Source organism: Protopterus annectens, chromosome 11.part0 (assembly GCF_019279795.1).
Source record: "Protopterus annectens isolate FY-2018-M chromosome 11.part0, PAN1.0, whole genome shotgun sequence".
In the NCBI taxonomy this organism is placed as follows: Eukaryota; Metazoa; Chordata; order Ceratodontiformes; family Protopteridae; genus Protopterus; species Protopterus annectens.
The window spans coordinates 1,133,360,899-1,133,378,781 of record NC_056745.1 but is presented as its reverse complement, the minus strand read 5'-3'; the positions used below and the strand labels follow the sequence as shown (position 1 = coordinate 1,133,378,781).

General features: G+C 39.1%; 1 protein-coding gene across 1 annotated transcript in view; it reads right to left on the bottom strand.

The window, feature by feature from the left end:
* The window catches only part of AGK (acylglycerol kinase), a 929,730-nt gene extending 912,123 nt beyond the window's left edge, over positions 1-17,607 (bottom strand). Inside the window, exons 1-2 of the mRNA XM_044088489.1 lie at positions 17,298-17,607; positions 14,803-14,932 (exon numbers count right to left, since the gene is read on the bottom strand). Coding sequence (XP_043944424.1) covers positions 14,803-14,912 — 110 coding nt within the window. The 5' untranslated portion in view covers positions 14,913-14,932; positions 17,298-17,607. The remainder of the gene's footprint in view (positions 1-14,802; positions 14,933-17,297) is intronic.
* Positions 17,608-17,883: the final 276 nt, after the last annotated feature.

The window sequence follows — 17,883 nt, the reverse complement described above, 5'->3', positions numbered from 1 at the left end:
GTCTTGCTCTAGTTGCAAGTAGGATTTTAGAACTGTGTTTTCTCTTAGATATAGCTAGGAAATAGGAAGATTAGACAAGTTTGTTTTTCTGTGATATCAGAACTTTTCTATGTTATTATTTTAAGTATGTTTCTGTGATCTCTGAACTCTTGACTAGCACTGTGTAGCAAGTAGTAGTGTCTTGTGCTTTTATTTATTATTAAATATTTTTAAACCTTCCAACTGTGGCTGTTTTATGTAGAGTTAATTTAAGCTCTAGAGTACATTGCATGTATATAGAGATACTGTACCAAGTCACTCTAATAAGCGTTGACTGTTCAGTCACACTTACCAGTTGGATAATAATATTGCATGGTAATAATTGGACACCCTTCAGAAGGGCCTTTGACTAGCTGATATTAGTGGGTGGTGGCAGCTGGTACTACCTTTTAGAAGGAGCAGAAAAGGGGCACAGCTGGAGAACCTGTGCCAGCATTCCCCAGGAGTGTCTGTGTGGTTGTATAGAACTCTTATCTCAAAGTGTGCGTGTGTCAGCTACTTGGGCAGGGACACGAAGCACTGGTTGGACAGAGACGGTACTGGGGGTTTTAGCTTGCCCACTAGACTGAGATCTGGACCCCATAGCTGTGGCAGTGGAGAGTCTTATTGGGGACCTGGAGAGAAAGGGAGAAACCAGCCCCAGACTGACTGTGATCTCTGTGCTGTGATCTCTGTGTGCTCTTAAGGGAAATTGTTCTTTTCTGTGTGTGTATTTATTATCATTTCCCTACAAGGATGCCCCTCAATGGTGTTAGTGGTGCGGATTGAGGCTCCTTGATTGCTGGGCCAGTGCACGGGCATCACACAGCCAATAAGAACATCATCTCAATTACACATGCAAATCTTCATTTAAAAACACAAGGCAATAAAATACATTATACGTCATCTGTGTATTCCTTTACTCTGTAATACCAGTTTTATGGATATTTTATCATTAATCCCCTTCCCCCAAGTGGCTCTCATTCTAGTGATCCACTCTAATTCCACTTTCTCAGTCTGATTCCTTATGTCACCCCCCCTTTTTTTTACTAAAAACCACTTCCACTACCATAAATCTGAAAGTGTGTGTATGGTCAAACATAGCTACAAGCTTGGCTAATGCATTCGAGTCTGTGTTTCTTGAAATATCACACAAAATGTTTCCTCATGCACTCCTTCCACATCCGGTTCGTCTTCGCTATGTAGAAGGAACTGCATTTAACACGGTGAACTAAACAGACTATATTCATGCTGCTGCAATCTGCCTGTACCTTAAACTCCCAAATTTTCTTTGTGTCGGTGGACAAATTTTCCACTGCTATCTATGTATTTTCAATAATTACATCTCCCACACGGAGGAGTACCCTCCCAAATCACATCTAATCTTTCAACAGCCATGTCCTTTGGTCCACAGAAGTCTTTTCAATGACTTCTCGTTCTTATAAATGCAGCTGGACCTATTCCTTACTATATTTTTCACCTTCTCATCTGCGCAGAGAATGTCCCAGTGTTTCACAAAAATATCCTGCAATGCTCTAATGTTGCTAGCATAAGTAATGGGCATACGTACGCACTTCTTCATTGGATTCCCATTATCACTACTGTCAGTACCTTCTGAAAAATAAGGCTTAGCTCTATCTTTCCTAAGCTCAGGTATCTCACTTAAAATTCTAGTTACTTCAACATTATTGTATCCTCACTCAATAAATGTAATCCTAAGATTCTCTAATTCCGGAGGTAATTTTGTGTCATCGGCTACCAATCTAGATGTTCTTAAACCTTGGCCTCTAATAATATATTTGAGAATGTGTCCTGGATTCATGCTATGTCTGTAGAGATATGTATTCCTGTAGCAGTCTTTCCTGTGAATTTGCATGTCAGACATACCCATCTTATTCTTTAATATTCTAACATTCAAAAATTCACAGCTATACTAGTGATAGCAAATTTTAAAATCCTGTGCTATTATTTATCACCTGATACAAAATTCTGTGATGAGAATTCACCCCCTTCCCACAATAGAAATAAAACATCTACAAATCGTCAATAAAAGACTAGTTGTCCTGCAGTTTCAAATCTACCAAGGTGATTCCTTGGGGGAAGGGGATTCATGATAAAATATCCATAAAACCGGTATTGGAGAGTAAAGAAATACACAGATGAAGTATAATGCATTTTATTGCCTTGTGATTTTAAATAAAGATTTGCATGTGTAATTGAGATGATGTTCTTATTAGCTGATTCTATTTTAAATATGTGCAAATTACATTGTTTGATTGTCTGAAGAAGTGGCTGTTTAGGCTGTGAAAGCACTCACCATTAAATGAAAGTATTTTTATCTTACTACCGGCTGTAGTTTGGTTCATCCTTTTTGTTTTTATTTGCATTGTGCTTAGTTTGTTGGTTGAACCATTTGTCAACACTACATTTCTGTTTTTCTGTGGATATAAAAAGTGTACACACCCCTGTTAAAATGCCAAGTTTTTGTGATATAAAAAATGAGATCAAAATAAATAATTTCAAAACTTTTTCCACCTTTAACGTGACCTATAACCTGGACAATTCAAGTAAAAAACAAATGTTAGGGGAACAAAATAAAAAACGTACAATAAGCTGGTTGCATAAGTGTGCACACCCTTAAACTAATACTTTGCTGAAACACCTTGATTTAATTACAGCATTCAGTCTTCTTGGGTAGGAGTCCATCAGCATGGCACATCTTGACTTGGCAATATTTCCCACTCTTCCTTGCACAAGTTCTCCAAATCTGTCAGATTGCGAGGGCATCTCTTTTGCATAGCCCTCTTCAGGTCACCCCACAGATTTTCTATTGGATTTAGGTCTGGGCTCTGGCTGGGCCATTCCAAAATTTTAATTTACTTAGGTTCATAGGTAGGTACTAGGCTATTGGCCCTAGGGTCTATACAAGCCTAGCCAAAAAATGTACCCTGGCTTTTGCCACCCAAGAAAATTATTTTCCTGTACCCCTGTCAAGCAGAACCATAGAAGTGATCCCCGGGGTGAATTTCCTATCACCCATCCAATCATCAAGATTTTTCCTGAAGAGTGCTAATGAGGAGTTCTGTTTGACATAGATAGGTAGTCTGTTCCAGAGCATGGAAAGTCTCTGGGACAGGAATCTATCCCTCCAGCATGTTCTGTTTATTGTGGTGACAAGGTTTAGGTCCCTAGAGCGTGTAGCTCGGAGGGATTGGGATTTCTTTAAGTGAGCATGTCCAACAGCTCTGGGTTTGACATAGCTTTGTATGTTAGGCAGAGATAGTCTCCGAGTAGGCGATATGCAACGGAGTAAAGCTGGAGTTTTGAGACGGTCTGCGTAAGGCATCTGTTTGAGGCCAGTAATCCTCTTTGTGAGGTATTTTTGCGGCCTTTCCAGTTGTTGTAGATGTCATGTGAGGTACATACCAAAAGGGGCGTTGTACTCTATAATGGGTCTAATGAGTGATGAGTAGAGGGGAACAATGACCTCTTTTTTTCTGGATGAGAAACCTTTTGTGATGAGGTGTGCCACGTAGAAGGATTTCCTGACCACTTTGGTGGTGTGATTATCAAAGGAGAGACTACTGTCCACCTGTGTCCCAAGGTCTCATCACACTTTCAGTGTTGAGTAGACTACCGCCTATGTGGTAGTTCATGGGTACAGAATTTTTACCAAAGAGGATGACAATGCACTTTTTGGCACTGAGCTTGAGACCATGTCTTTGACACCAGGCATCTGTCTCAGTGAGGCCCTTTTGTAGGATGTCCACATCGTTAGGAGTTTCAGTTTTGGCTCCTAGTTTTCAGTCATCTGCGAATTTAGTTATCCAAAGACCTTCTGTGTTTGGTATCTACTTCTCTGAAGTACAGGCTAACAGGAGAGGACCCAGGACTGAACCCTGTGGTACTCCACTTGTCACTGGTCTGAAGTCTGATTTGGAGTCTGCTACTTTCACAGTGTGGGTTCTTTCAGTAAGCCAGTTGGAAACCCATCTTGTGACATAGGGATTTATACCTAGTTTAGTGAGTTTATCTAGAATTCCAGAGTGGGGGATGGTGTCAAACGCCTTGGCGAGATCAAGATAGGCTGTGTGAACCACCTTACCCTCATCTATGGCTTTGGTGGCTAATTCAAAGAAGTCTATCAGGTTTAGGAGACATGATCTGCCTTTTACAAACCCAAACTGTGTGGGGTCCAGAGTTTGTAGAACTCCAATGTCTTTGTTTATGAGTTCCATGATGGTACGTTCCATGGCCTTGCAGACGAGGCTTGTCAGGCTAATGGGGCAGTAGTTCCCGGGGTCTGTTGTGGCCCCCGACCCCCCCCCCTTGTGGAGTAGGATAACTGTCGCGGTGCGCCATTCAATGGGCACAAAGCCTGAGGTGAGGCTATGATTGAACATGGTACTTAGGTAGGGTGCCAGTTCATTCTGTAGTTCATGTAGAAGGCAGCCTGGTGAAGCCATTCTTTTGTTGATCTGGATATATGCTTGGGGTCACTGTCCCACTGAAAGGTGAAATTTGTTTTCATCTTCAGCTTTGTAGGAGACGCCTGAAGATTTTGGGCCAAAAGTGACTGGTATTTGGAACTGTTCATAATTCCCCCCACCTTGACTAATGCCCCAGTTCAAGTGAAGAAAAGCAACCCCAAAGCATGATACTGCCACCAGCATGCTTCACCGTGGGGATGGTGTTCTTCTGGTGATGCAAACTGTTGTTTCTGCACCAAACGTACCTTTTGGAATTGTGGCCAAAAAGTTCAACCTTGGTCTCATCAGACCATAACACATTTTCCCACATGCTTTTGGGAGACTTGATGTATTGTTTTGCAAATTTTAGCAAGGCCTGGATGTTTTTCTGTGTAAGAAAAGGCTTCTGTCTTGCAACCCTACCCCACAGTCCAGACATATGAAGAATATGGGAGATTGTTGTCACATGTAGTACACAACCAGTACTTGCCAGAAATTCCTGCAGCTCCTTCAGTGTTGCTCTAAGTCTCTTGGCAGCGGCCCTGACCAGTTTTCGTCTTGTCTTTTCATCAATTTTGGAGGGATATCCAGTTCTTTGCAACGTCACTGTAGTCCCATATTTTCTTCACTTTTTGATGACTGTCTTCACTGTGTTCCATGGTATATCCAATGCTGTGGAATTTTTTTTGTACCCTTCTCCTGACTGAGACCTTTCAACAATGAAACCCCTTTGATGCTTTCTAAGCTCTCTGTGAATCATGGCTTTTGCTGTACCAGGCAACTGAGTAAATGTCAGGAAAATCCTACTAGGACACATGAACTTTACTTGGGGTATATCAGAGTCTCTTTAATTGATGGCAGGTGTGTACCCAAGAAGACCGAATATTGTAATTAAATCAAAAGGTGCTTCAAAGTATTAGTTTAAGGGTGTGCACACTTTTGCAACCATCGTATTGTACTTTTTAAAATATTTTTTTCCCCTAATAGATTTGTTTGTTTTTAATTGAATTATACTGGTTATAGGTCACATTAAAGGTGGGAAAAGTTTTGAAATGATTTATTGTGGTCTCATTTTTTCATATCACAAAAACCTGGCATTTTAACAGGGGTGTGTACACTTTTTATATCCAATGTATATGCAGCATATAAATTAAAGTTAGAATATCACAGAAACACGCCAACATGTGCCAAACAATTTTTGAACCAATGGACCAATGACTCTACACAAGAAAAATAAATATGTACATTTAGAAAGAATAATACTCCAAACTAACCAATAAATATTGTAACCATCATAAAAATAAATCTAATGGAAAATTCTACTAGACATGAACACATAAAAGAAAAAGTTGGCTACAAAAGCTGAGCTACTACAATAGAAAAAAATGGCCCACATCATAGCCTCATATCACAGAGGAACACCACTCCAATCAGAGCTCCATAATGACATTTCAGATATAACCATAACTGAAGAACAAATTACACATATTGAATAAATGCAACATCAGAAAATCCTAACTTAATTAAAAATCAAGTTTAGATAACAGTTATTTGTTTGAATTTGGTAACCAGAATACAGCACTGCTTAAAACTGATCAATTTCAGTTTCAGATGGGTTTCCAGTGTAAATTTCTGATCCCCCCCATCCAATAGTCCAAGTTATGTTTGAACTGGTTTGAAGAAGAACTCTTTTTCATTTGGATGGGAAACCTGTTCCAGAGAATTAGTTTCGGATATACATGTCTGTCCCTCCAACATGTCCTCTTTATGCTGCAGTTGAGGTTTAGGTCCCTATAGTGGTAATTCTGGTGCTATTTTGTTTTGCAAATGAACAACAGGCCCATTAGAGTGGGAAGAGGGGATGCTTTGTAGGTTAACCATAGTTTGCCTCTCAGCATCTATGGGAGACCAAGTAATAGGAGAGAGATTTGAGACAGTCACTGTAATATTGTTTAGGCCATGTATTATTTTTGTGAGGAACCTCTGTGGTTGCTCCAACTGTTGCATGTGTGTAGTGAAGTACATACCAAAGGAGGTGGTGTACTCAGTGATTGGTGTGTTAAGGACAGACTATAGAAGAACAATGACAATCATGGACCTAGATGTTATCCCGTTGTTTGTAAGTTGCACAATATAGATTGACCATCATGTGTCTGCAGTAGTAAGGAAATCACAGGCCAGGTTGCTGTCTTTCACAGTTTCCAAATTCCAGAACACTAGGTCTACTCTTAAGGATGTATTTCCAGAGGAAGCCATCTTCCCAAAGAATACTATATGTATTTCTTGACAGTGAATTTTAAACTGTGGCTTTGGCAACAGTTATTAGTCTGTGTCACGCTTTCTTGAAGGGTATTTGTGTGACTGGGGGGATTCTATGACTGTACCAAGTTTGCAATTGTCTGTAAACTTGGATAGCCAGAGGCCCTTGACATTGGATTAACTTCAAAGAAATAAATGCCAAAAAGGAGCATTCCCACCACTAAGACTTCAGGAATTCTGCTAGTGACTGGCCTCTTTCTGGAGGAAGACTCCCCATGAGACAGCTAGCTACTCAGCAGGTGACACATGGTTTTGTATCTAATTTTGTGAAGTTTAAGTATTGTGTAAAATGCTTTGGCCTGGTCAAAGTAGGCAGTATGCACCATTTAGAAGAACTGCATGAACTGGCCAAATCTGATGACAAATAACAACTTACATTACCATCAATTCTGAAAGGAACAATAAAATACATGCTATTAAAACTTTTTGGAAACAACTTAAAAATTATGCCTATTCTATAAATATGGAGAAACTTACAAAAATACTAATAAAGCATGTAGAATATTAACACAACAGAGTCGAGCATAAAGTGCAAAATCATTAACATGGTCTGAAAAAATGTTACACTAGGAAAACGCAAAAAAAAAAAAAAGGCATCAACAACAAAACAATATCAGTACCTTAAAGCAATCCAGACCATTAGCAAACAAACACACAGCACCACAGATTACCTTTCTTGAGATCAAAGCACCACAGTGGACCACAACACCTAAGATACAATACAAAAAGAACAATATAGAAAATCTGTGACCAGTAAACCAACAAGGGGATTGAAAGAAGCCTATAGTCATCATCACAAGGTTAATAAATGAAACGGAAAGCAAAAATAAAACTAAATTCAACAGCAAAACCAGTAGCAGTTACAGACTGATTAGCCATTAATACAATTCACTGGTTCATTAAAGTGATGTGCTTTTTAAATTAAACTACTCTCCACTAATGCACTTACTTTTAATATTAGGGCTACCTTTCTATTTTTCACCACTACTTATAAGCTGCTACTTCTAAAGGTCTGCCTCCCCTTTCTCATCTTCTCACACCCAACATGAAAAACACTACTTCTTTTGAAAAGTTAATAATGCCATTACCCTTCAAAGACCATTCTTCTTAAAATAGATGCGCATGGCCTTCTACAAGATTGCATCAGTGCTCCGAAACAAACCTCCAGCTATGATACATGACATCACCAATGTATCATCTTTCAAACTATCAAAGGCACATACTGTTGGCTTAGTGAAATGCCATTGCTTCAACAAATCAACTCAGCACCATCCCCTCCATTCTTGCTCAATTATTTTTAACAGAAAAGTTCCCTCAGAGCAACTGCAACAACCAAATTTCTATCATATTTATAACTTATTTCCAATCTCCTTTCTTCAGTTTCAGTGGTATTTACTTCATTTTTTTCCCGGTCTGCTAGCACTTCTGCAAATATATGAGGAAAATCATACTACAGATGCCATAAGGTCTTTTTTGAAACCTGAACCAATACAAAAATACAAAAATCTGAAAATCTTACTTCACTATGAAGACAAAAAAAACAAAAAACTTAAAAATGCAGAAACTGTCTTTTCCCATATATATTTAAGAAGGTCTGACATTTGTTTAGGGAAAATGCTGCTTAAAATGTAGTGTCACTCACTTTCTGAATATATTTATGCTCTTCACTTCAAAGACTTTGCCAGGTCACAATGTAGCCATCCTCCAAGCTACTTTACTTTTATTTGTTATTTAAGTTTGATGACCGTGGAAGTCCACTGGGCCGTAAAGAGCCCCTTTTCAGTGGTGGCCCAGGGAGAAAAGCTCCACAATAATGAAGTTACATATCAAGTGTTTACAAAGATATACTTCTATACATACCAAGATTCAACCAACAATGTATGTTACATTTTGAATGTTTACAATGATATAAGTCAATGCAGAGAATTAAAAAGTTAAAGATAAAGTTAAATACAGAACAGCAAAATTTAGATTAGATGCATAATACTTGCAGTCAGAGTCTTATGGGTATAAGCATTTTGAGAAAATGTATAGTATTTGCAGTTTGAAGACATATATTATAAAGAAGGACATGTTAAATACAGAGAGAAATATATAGAGTGACAAGGCATTTGTAGGTTATGAGAGAGAATATAAGGAGAGGTGAGAGAGAGTCTGAAGAGAGAAGAGAAGTACAGTAGGAAATAGAGAGAAAAAAGTATAAGGTGGGGAAGGGGGGATTTTGGTAGAGATGAAGCAGTGTTGATGCTTAAGTTATTAGGGCATGTTAGAATGGGGGGGAGGGGATTAAGTAGGAGCATGACAGGGGCATTCCATTTGGATGATAGATGAGAGAGTACCTGAGATTTGAATTGAGTATGGTTAGATATGTTGTGGGGGGTGGGAGACAGTTCCACTATTTGGCTAAGGAGTGGGAGAGTGGGATAGTAGCAGTTGTTCAGCAGGCCATGCTGGTTTGTAGGTTTTGGTTTGTGGATCTGAGTGAGTTGTTAGGTATGTAAGGTTTTAGGGAGGCAGTTGGAGGGTTTATAGAGGAGTTTGTGTGCAGTGGTCAGCTGTAGGTAACTGAGGTAGTTTGGTAGTTCAAGCCAGTTTAGGGTGTGAAGGGAGTGGCAGTGGTGTGATAAGGTTCTTGATTTGGTTGCAAATTTGGCGATCTCATGGTAGCAGGATTCAAGTTTGGACATTAGGCCAAGAGGGAGATTGGTGAGCAGAGGAGCACAATACATAAGGGAGGGGGGAAGGAATGTGAATGCAAAAATTTGGTGGGTAGTGGGGGTGAGGAAGTGGTTATGTCTGTAGAAGAGACCAATCTGTGTTTTCCTGATTGTGGTATGGATGTGTGTATCAAATTTGAGGTTTTCATCAATGATGACACTAAGAAGCTTGATGTTGGGAACGATTTCAAGGGGGGTGTTGTTTTGGCTCTGAATGGAGAAAGAGGATTTGTCAAAGGTGGAGTTTTTGGAGGAAGAGAAAATCATAAGCTTGGTTTTGTTTGCATTCAGAGCTAAGTGGTTAGACTTGCATCCGGGTTTCTGTTTTGGACAAGGCTAGTTGGGTTTGAGTTTGAAGTTCGGTGGGGGAGAGGACTGAGCAGATAACAGTAGAGTCATCTGCATATTAAATGATAGATGATTCTGGGATGAAGTGTTGAAAGTTGTTTATAAATAGGTTAAAGAATAGAGGACCTAGGACTGAATCTTGAGGGACAACTGTGGGTGTAGGAAGGAAGGGGGAGGTTGAGGTTTTCCACTGGACCACTTGTTGGCAGTTGGATAAGTAAGCTGGAAAACCAAGCTATGGTGTTGGGAGAGAGTTGTAGTGTGGAGAGTTGCGATATAAGGAGGGTATGGGAGATGGTGTCAAAGGCCTTTGACAGGTCAAGGAACAGTGTGGAGATGAATCTGCCTTGGTCGCGTTCACGGTTTATAGTTTCAAGAAAGGAAAGTAGGGCATACTGCTATGGCCAGGGTGGAAGCTGTGCTGGGTGGGGGACAGGAGGTTGTTTTGGTGAGGTATGTCATGAGTTATGCTTGGATCGATTTTTCTAGTATTTTAGAAAGAAGGGAAAGTATGGCAACAGGCCTGAAGTTGGTGGTATCTGTATTTTTGCCTCCTTTGTGTAGGGGGATAATGTAAGCATGCCGCCAGATAGATAGTACGTATGATTCCTGTATGGATCGATTTATAAGAATAGAGATGAGATAGGCTATGGTGTCTGCTGATTGTTTGAGGAAGGTAGGTGGGAGGCATCTGCTGATTGTTTGAGGAAGGTGGGTGGGAGGTTGTCATGTAAATTTTGACAGGGTTTGAGTTTGAGGAGAAGCTTCTTTATAGTGCTTGTGGGAATGGGAGTAAGGGAGAATGGTGTGGGGAAAGAGAGGGAGGTTAGGGTGGAGGTGAGGGCAGGCTGGGGTGGGGATGGAGGAAGATAGTTTGGCTATGCAATCTATGAAAAATTAATTGAAGTGGCTGGCAGTTTCAAGATTGGAGAGGTTGGGGTTTGGGCAAGGATTTTCTTTGTTGCTGGGGTGTAGCATGGTTGAGATGGAGTCCCAGAATTTTTTTGGATTTGTTGAGTGAAGGGATTGCAGATTAGAGTAGTAGGCTTTACGGTCTCTTGTTATTAGCTTTTTTTGTGGAATTTCGTAATTGTTTGAAGTCCAGGAGGGTGTTGGCATTTTTATGTTTTTGATAGTTTCCATTTTTTGTCTCCGTTTCATGGCTAGTTTGGTTTCTTTTGATAACCAAGGGCAAGGGTTGGATTTGATGCGTTTGGTCCGAGGAGGGGCTTGTTGGTTGAGGAGGGTTAGGAATGAGTTGTTGAAATAGGATACGGCATCCTCTAGAGGAAGGGTTTTTAGTGGGGACCAGTTAGTCTGTTGTAGGCAATCAGAGAAGGTTTACGGGTTGAAACAGGAGGTTGCAAGTTTGGATGTAGTGATGTTGTTTTTGAAGGGAAGAAGGGAGACAGTCAGCGAAGGATGGCAGGTGGTCACTAAGAGGATCAGGCAGCGTTCCAATGTTGGTTATAAGGTTTGGATGAGAAGTTGAGATTCAGTTAATGATGGATCCTGACAAACCATTTTTATTTGGTCTAGTAGGGGAGTGAATTAGTTGGGTGAAGTTATACAGGTTGATTGTGTGGGAAGGGGAGTCAGAGTTCACAGCGGACCAGCTGATGTTGGTGTCACCAAGTATATAGGTTTCCTTTTTTTATGTTGGAGAACCAGGACAGGATGCTTTCAAGTGTTTTAATACTATTGCCAGGAGGAATATAGAGGGCTGCAATACATATGGTCTTATGGTTGTTAATTTTTAATAAGCCTATTATAATGTCAGCATTGGCAAATGTAGGTATTATGTTGGGGTATGGAGTGATGGTGAGGTAGGAGGGGAAGATTAAGGCAACTCCACCTCCTTTTTTTGTGGGTTCTGTCATTGCGAATGATTTGGAAAACTGGTGGTAGAATTTCGCAATCTTTTATAGAGGGAGTGAGCCATGTTTCAGATATAGCAGTTATGTCTGAGTGGTTGTGTGAGAGCCAGGCATGGAGGTTGGGGATTTTGTTTTTCAGGCTCTGAGCATTTAGAGTGGTCAGGTGAATAGACTTAAGATTTTATGGGTTGAGATGAGGGATTGCTGAGATCCACTACTACTAAAGCTACTATCTAAATATGCCAAGAAGGATACACATGCACCCATCCGGTCATGAAATGAAAAGTCAGTTTTAACTCCACAAATAATCCAGAAACAATGAAGCCATCTTTCATATTACATCTTATCATTTAGAAGACAAGCTAAAGTGTTCTCCAAGTGGAATGTCAGTTAAAGCTTGGCCTTGTGTTTGTCATCTACTAGGCTGTGCCTCAAATTTTTCAATAACTCAGATTCACGTCTGCTCTAGAACTGATCTCTTACTCCCAATTTTCCTAGTTATAAACTAGCGAATCTAAATAAAGATGGTGGATGAAGTTTCAATTATAGAAAGGATTGTTTATTTTTCATTTCTATCAAGTAAGACACATAATTTTATCCAACACGTTGAAAAGTAAGTCAACTGATCAGTTTGACATGATTTTAGGAATGAAAAAAGTGAAACCTCTTGTGACCTTAAACCATGAGGTCACCACAACCCAATTTACCACTAACTGCTTCCACAAAAAATGGACACAGTTGGTGACTGGTCTAGTGCTGGCCAAAATGATAGAAAATACCTTTGCTGACTGTCAGTTATCCTTGACAGTAAGTCCTACCTCACTTCAAATCTGAAACTAAACATCTGACATGATACATACTTCACACATATGTATTATAAAAATCTATGCTGGAACTACTAGTAACTGCCCTAAACGCAGGATACATGGGTTACACCTTGAATATATGTTATGGTTTTGTAACAAATTGCAATAGATGAAAGAGATTATTTGTTCCTTTTCCAAATGTGAATTTTACTACCACAAAATCATGTCTCCTATGAATCTTCCACCCTGGTATTACAAATAACATAAATGTTATAATCACCATAATGACAATGAAAAAAAAGAAATATAGGACATGTCTGCATTGCTTGGTCAGTTTCGGACTCTCATCTACAGGTGGAATCAAAAGTGGTATAGTTCTGCTGACTGGTTAGAAACATTTAGTAATCAGCTTCTTAAGTCTGCCTAAGAAGCTGATTACTAAATGTAGTTAGAATCTTTTCTTGAAAGTCTTTCTCTTGATATTTCAAGTTTCCAAAGCTTGACATTTCAGGTGTCCAAAGCTATTTTTCTCAGAATAATCAGTCTGACTGTGCAGTATGCCCTGCCAAGGATCAGATGAACTTTATCCCTTCTACAGGAGACCAGTCTACTAAACACCAGTGACCCGGTCACATGAATTCTATGGAAGCACTTCAAAATGACATCAGTTACATTTCCAAATTACTCAAGAGATGCAGATCAATTTTTTTTTTATCAGCTTCTGTCTTCTTGCAGGTTATTTCTGACCATATCTTACGATTTTGTAACACATCTAGTCATTGTTCCATATCTTAAGCTTCATAAATTAAGTTTATCGCTATTTTTCTCTCTTGAATCTCTTTATGTTGATGACACACTATAAAAATGGCAGCAGTCGCCATTTCAGAACCTGCAATTACCCGGTTATCTTTACAGAAAAGTTTAAATGTTTGTTACTGCTTTTAGTTTATACAACCATCATCTCAGAATGGTTCCCAGCAGACTTTGCACTACATAATTCCTGTGCTTCTACATTGCTTTTCAGAGTTTACATCTATTGTGCATATAGAAACTATCTTGTTTTGCTGTCTGCACACTAAACACTAAGGTCAATGCTTCTGTATCCAGGCATAAGTAAAGATGCAAAAGAACACAGGCAAATTTAATGAGGTTCACAAGTAATGTTATTAGTGACTATCAAAAAAGCATATTAGCCGTGCTCCACATTTTAAGATAACAAGCTACATGGAGCAGCGTATTCTGCTGTATGCATTAACGTCTTCACCTCATTTTTTTAATGCCCACAAGATACATGTATAGTTTCTGTTATAGGTCAAGTGAGTGTTTTCAACAAGTGACAAGAAAGAGCTAGCCATCCTACCAACTTCCCACATAGTGCAACAAATAAAACAGTAGCAAACCATGGACAGAATAAAGTTAGCATCGCTGTAAAACTAAACAAGCACATATATTCCTAATTACATCAAATTAGTTTTTTGAGGCAGCAAGAAGTAGGCTTCATTACAATACAGATTTTTGAATAAAGTAATGAGCCACAAATGAGCTATATTCTGCTAACTTTGGTTTCATTTCTGACATTTCTCTATGCAAGTCCTAAATAGCTCATTTAAATAGACAAGCTCCTGCATCACCCACGAAAACAGAACTGTCTACTGTACCTCAGCCACTTAATAGCAAAACAAATTATTAAACATAAATGCTTTTAGTCTAAAATATCAACGCTCTGAGGAAAGAACTACATTTTTTTACAAGGAAAGTTTATAATACATATGATTACAGTTTAATGAGAAGTAAAATGTGCTGCACTGAAGAATACACAGCACAGATATAAGATAATTCCTGTGTTGAAAAATATGTCAGGCATACTCCCCAGCTGTAAGACAAGTGGCAGTCTAGGTAGACCAAGCTGCCCTATTTATTTTCAAAGTCTGTGTTTCTACACTTGCCAAGTAGTACAGTTCAAATTCAAACAAATTCACTGTAGCAGCAATACAGATAAATAGAATCTCTGGCATTAGACTGGGAAGTTAAACTATAATAAAAAACAACATGCAACAGTCTCGTTCCCTGCTTAAGAAAACACACAGCTCCATTTTAAACACATTCTCTATGGATCTGCAAGGTACCAAATAAATCACACAAAAAGTTTGTAAGATTAGCAGCATTACAAAGTCATTTAACACCTTTATTCAGTACTTATTTTAAATTGTCAATCAGAAATGTCAAGAACATTTTCACATATAATTACCAATGCCTCCCATACAGCCAGTGTCCACTCCATGTTAGTAAACAGACACCAACAGTAGTTTTCTTCCAGTGATTCCTGACAGTTCTAAATATCTTCACTACTTTAGCCATCACTCTGTAACCTCATACACCTAAAAAAGTAAACAAAAATTGTGTAATTAAGTACTAAATCTATCATCAAGTAGTTGTCCTTAAGACAGACTGTAAACAGCAAGGAAAAATATCTCAAATACATCTTCACAAAGTAAATAAGATGCATTTCAGCAATTAAAAAAAAAAAAAGCTCTCTGATGGACGTGTGACTCCAACATCTATAATGAGAAATGTTTTAATTATAAAAAAACAAAGATTTTATTTTGCAGAAAGGTTTATGTATTTCTTTAATGTTTGACTGGCCACCACCAATGACTCCTCTACCTTCTTGCAAGTAGAACTGGATCCACAAAGTGAGCTCACCAACCCCTTTCCCATCCAGAGCACATTGAGCCCCAGTAGAGCAAAAGTACTACAACCCATTCACTCCATGCCCTGAACACACTGGCTTCCTCATTCAGAGTGAAAGTTAGGTCCCTTTCCCTACTGAGGCAAAAGTCACACAATCCTTCTGTTCCCCAACTAGAGCTCAAAAGTCCAGTCCCTCCTGTACTGAGAGATGAGGGCCAGGAGATGAGGAAAGAGATATTCAGGTCCAGCCTAACTCATTCTGTGGTAGTGCTGGCTTTTGTGTTATTGCTGTCTTTTTAAGGAATCATGCAAATATTCTAATGACTATAACAGCATGATCAATGCTAGTCCCATTGTTGCAAGTGATACATCAGCTTTCCTAAAGATGTCACAAATTCAGTAAGCCAATGTCACCCTTATATCACTCAGAATAAGCAAGCCTGCATCGGGCACTCAAACTTATTCTCCGGTACCTGATCCATACAGAGTCTATGCTAACAATGGAACACAGGTTGACTGGGTCACAGTAAGGACTTCATCCTCTTATGCCATGGATACACCCTGACAAAAATCAGATTAGATGTAAAGTTGCTGCAGTAACAACATATAGTTATGCTGAAGTGAAAACACAGCACTCAGAACATTAAATCAAGCAGTCACTAAACAATACAGTTTTATTTCATGTTCATGTGCTTTCTCTTTAAAGAAAGTTTTATACTGTATGTATCAAAAACAGGATACATCCATGGTGATATGCCCACTGCTGAGCTCAAAGGGGAAAACATCTGTGTTTACATTTTCTTAACTTTGTTGTATTATTCCATGTAAAGTTGTGCTTGCTAACTGTATTGTTCTAAGTGTGTCTTGTCGGACATTGCCCTGTACAGTATTGCTTTCCTCAACGGGTTGAGAAACAAGCAGCACAAAGTTGCAACTGATCGTACACGTCAACCTCTTAGTGCAAGAATTCTAGACAAAAATGGTGTGGGAGGTCCCAAAATAGGGACAATTACAAGTACTGCTCTTATAAACTTACAAAGTTGCTAGAATGACATGCTTTGCATTTTTAAAGGGTATGAAGTCTGAAACTGAAATGTATGTCATTACTTAGTGACTTCAGTTTTCAACAACTTGCCAGAAAACCACAAATTTCATGAGGGGCAGACCAAAAAAAAATTTGGCAAAAATCTGATCATTCTGTAAAATTTTAGGCAGATGAGACAGGTATCTCTTTGTATGAGTCATTTGCACACCTCTCAGCTATCTAGATTTTTTTACCCCCACAGCTCTCAAGTGGACCTCATTATGAGAAACGTTCCTCATTTGGGGTCTTAAAATGTTCATGTTCCTCAAACTTCCACATGGAAAGGGTTGCCACACATTCAGTATTACCAATTTTTTTAACCGATATACATAGTAAATAGAGCTAAACTGTATTACTTCATTAAAATAACTAATATACAAGTAAAAGTATCACATTCTAACTATTCTATGAGTTTCCTAGTTGAAGCTGTTAGTAAGCTATAAGAGCCCCACATTTCACCCAGTTGTTCCACATTATAAGGAGAGTTCCTCATTTTGGAGATGTAAGGCTGAGAGCTATGTACCCATATTTTAGTCGGTCCCACATAAAATAAGTGATTTTCTGATAAACCACAAAGGAGTGAAACAACAAATGTTTGCGTTCCAACCTTCATATCCTTCAGAGCATGCATGCCAATGCAACACATGCAATTCTAAGAATTTTCCAAGAATATTTCAAATCAGCCCTTGATTTTGGTCCCTTGCCCCATTAATTTTTGGGCTAGTATTCTTGAAGATATATATAGATGTATCCAAACAGAGGCTGTTATGTAGCTTCACAAATGCCTTACAGCAAGAGTTGTCAAGTGTCCAATCAGTGAAAATGAGACATAGGACATAATGTGTTTTGCTATAACGTAAGAAGCCAGCGTAAGTAAATCATGCCAATAAATAACTAACTTCAAAAACACACAAAGTCCAAACAGAACAGGTGTTCGATGCTCCCTTTAGAAATTGCATGACACTTACCTTTCAAGCATCTTAAACAGGAAATCGACTTTATTACAGACGGACCGAAAAGATACCGAAACAGGAAACTACACTAGATAAATGTCCGTCAGGCCGACTACGAACGGAAATTCAGTTCTGTTGTACGGAGGGAAATAGAAAAGTGTAGTGCGAGTAGCTTCGCCAGGCTGCTATTTGTACTTTTAATGCGGCTTTACGACAAGTTGACGCTTGTTGTTCAGTTAATGTAACAAGCGTAACTTAGAAGTCTTAGTAACATTTTGGAAAATGGGGAACGTTGTTTCAGAAAGCTTTCCGTGTTTTATTAATAGGGTTTGCCCAAAGTTCGGGCAATGATTTTAACGTTGACGGTATTGTAGAACAGTGCCTCCCGATGTCAGAAGTGGGCCCCGCGTGACTTGCGTGATTGACATGCCAAATGGCAGTGATGTATGCAAATGCATGATTGACTGCCATGCAGATTTGACAGTGACATGCATATTGGTAGCCGATTGACAGTGAAATCACCTCTGTACACATGGGTTCCGCGGGAGACAGATGTTACTACTTTTCCTTGGTCATCATTTTACAGTGCCAACTTACTCTT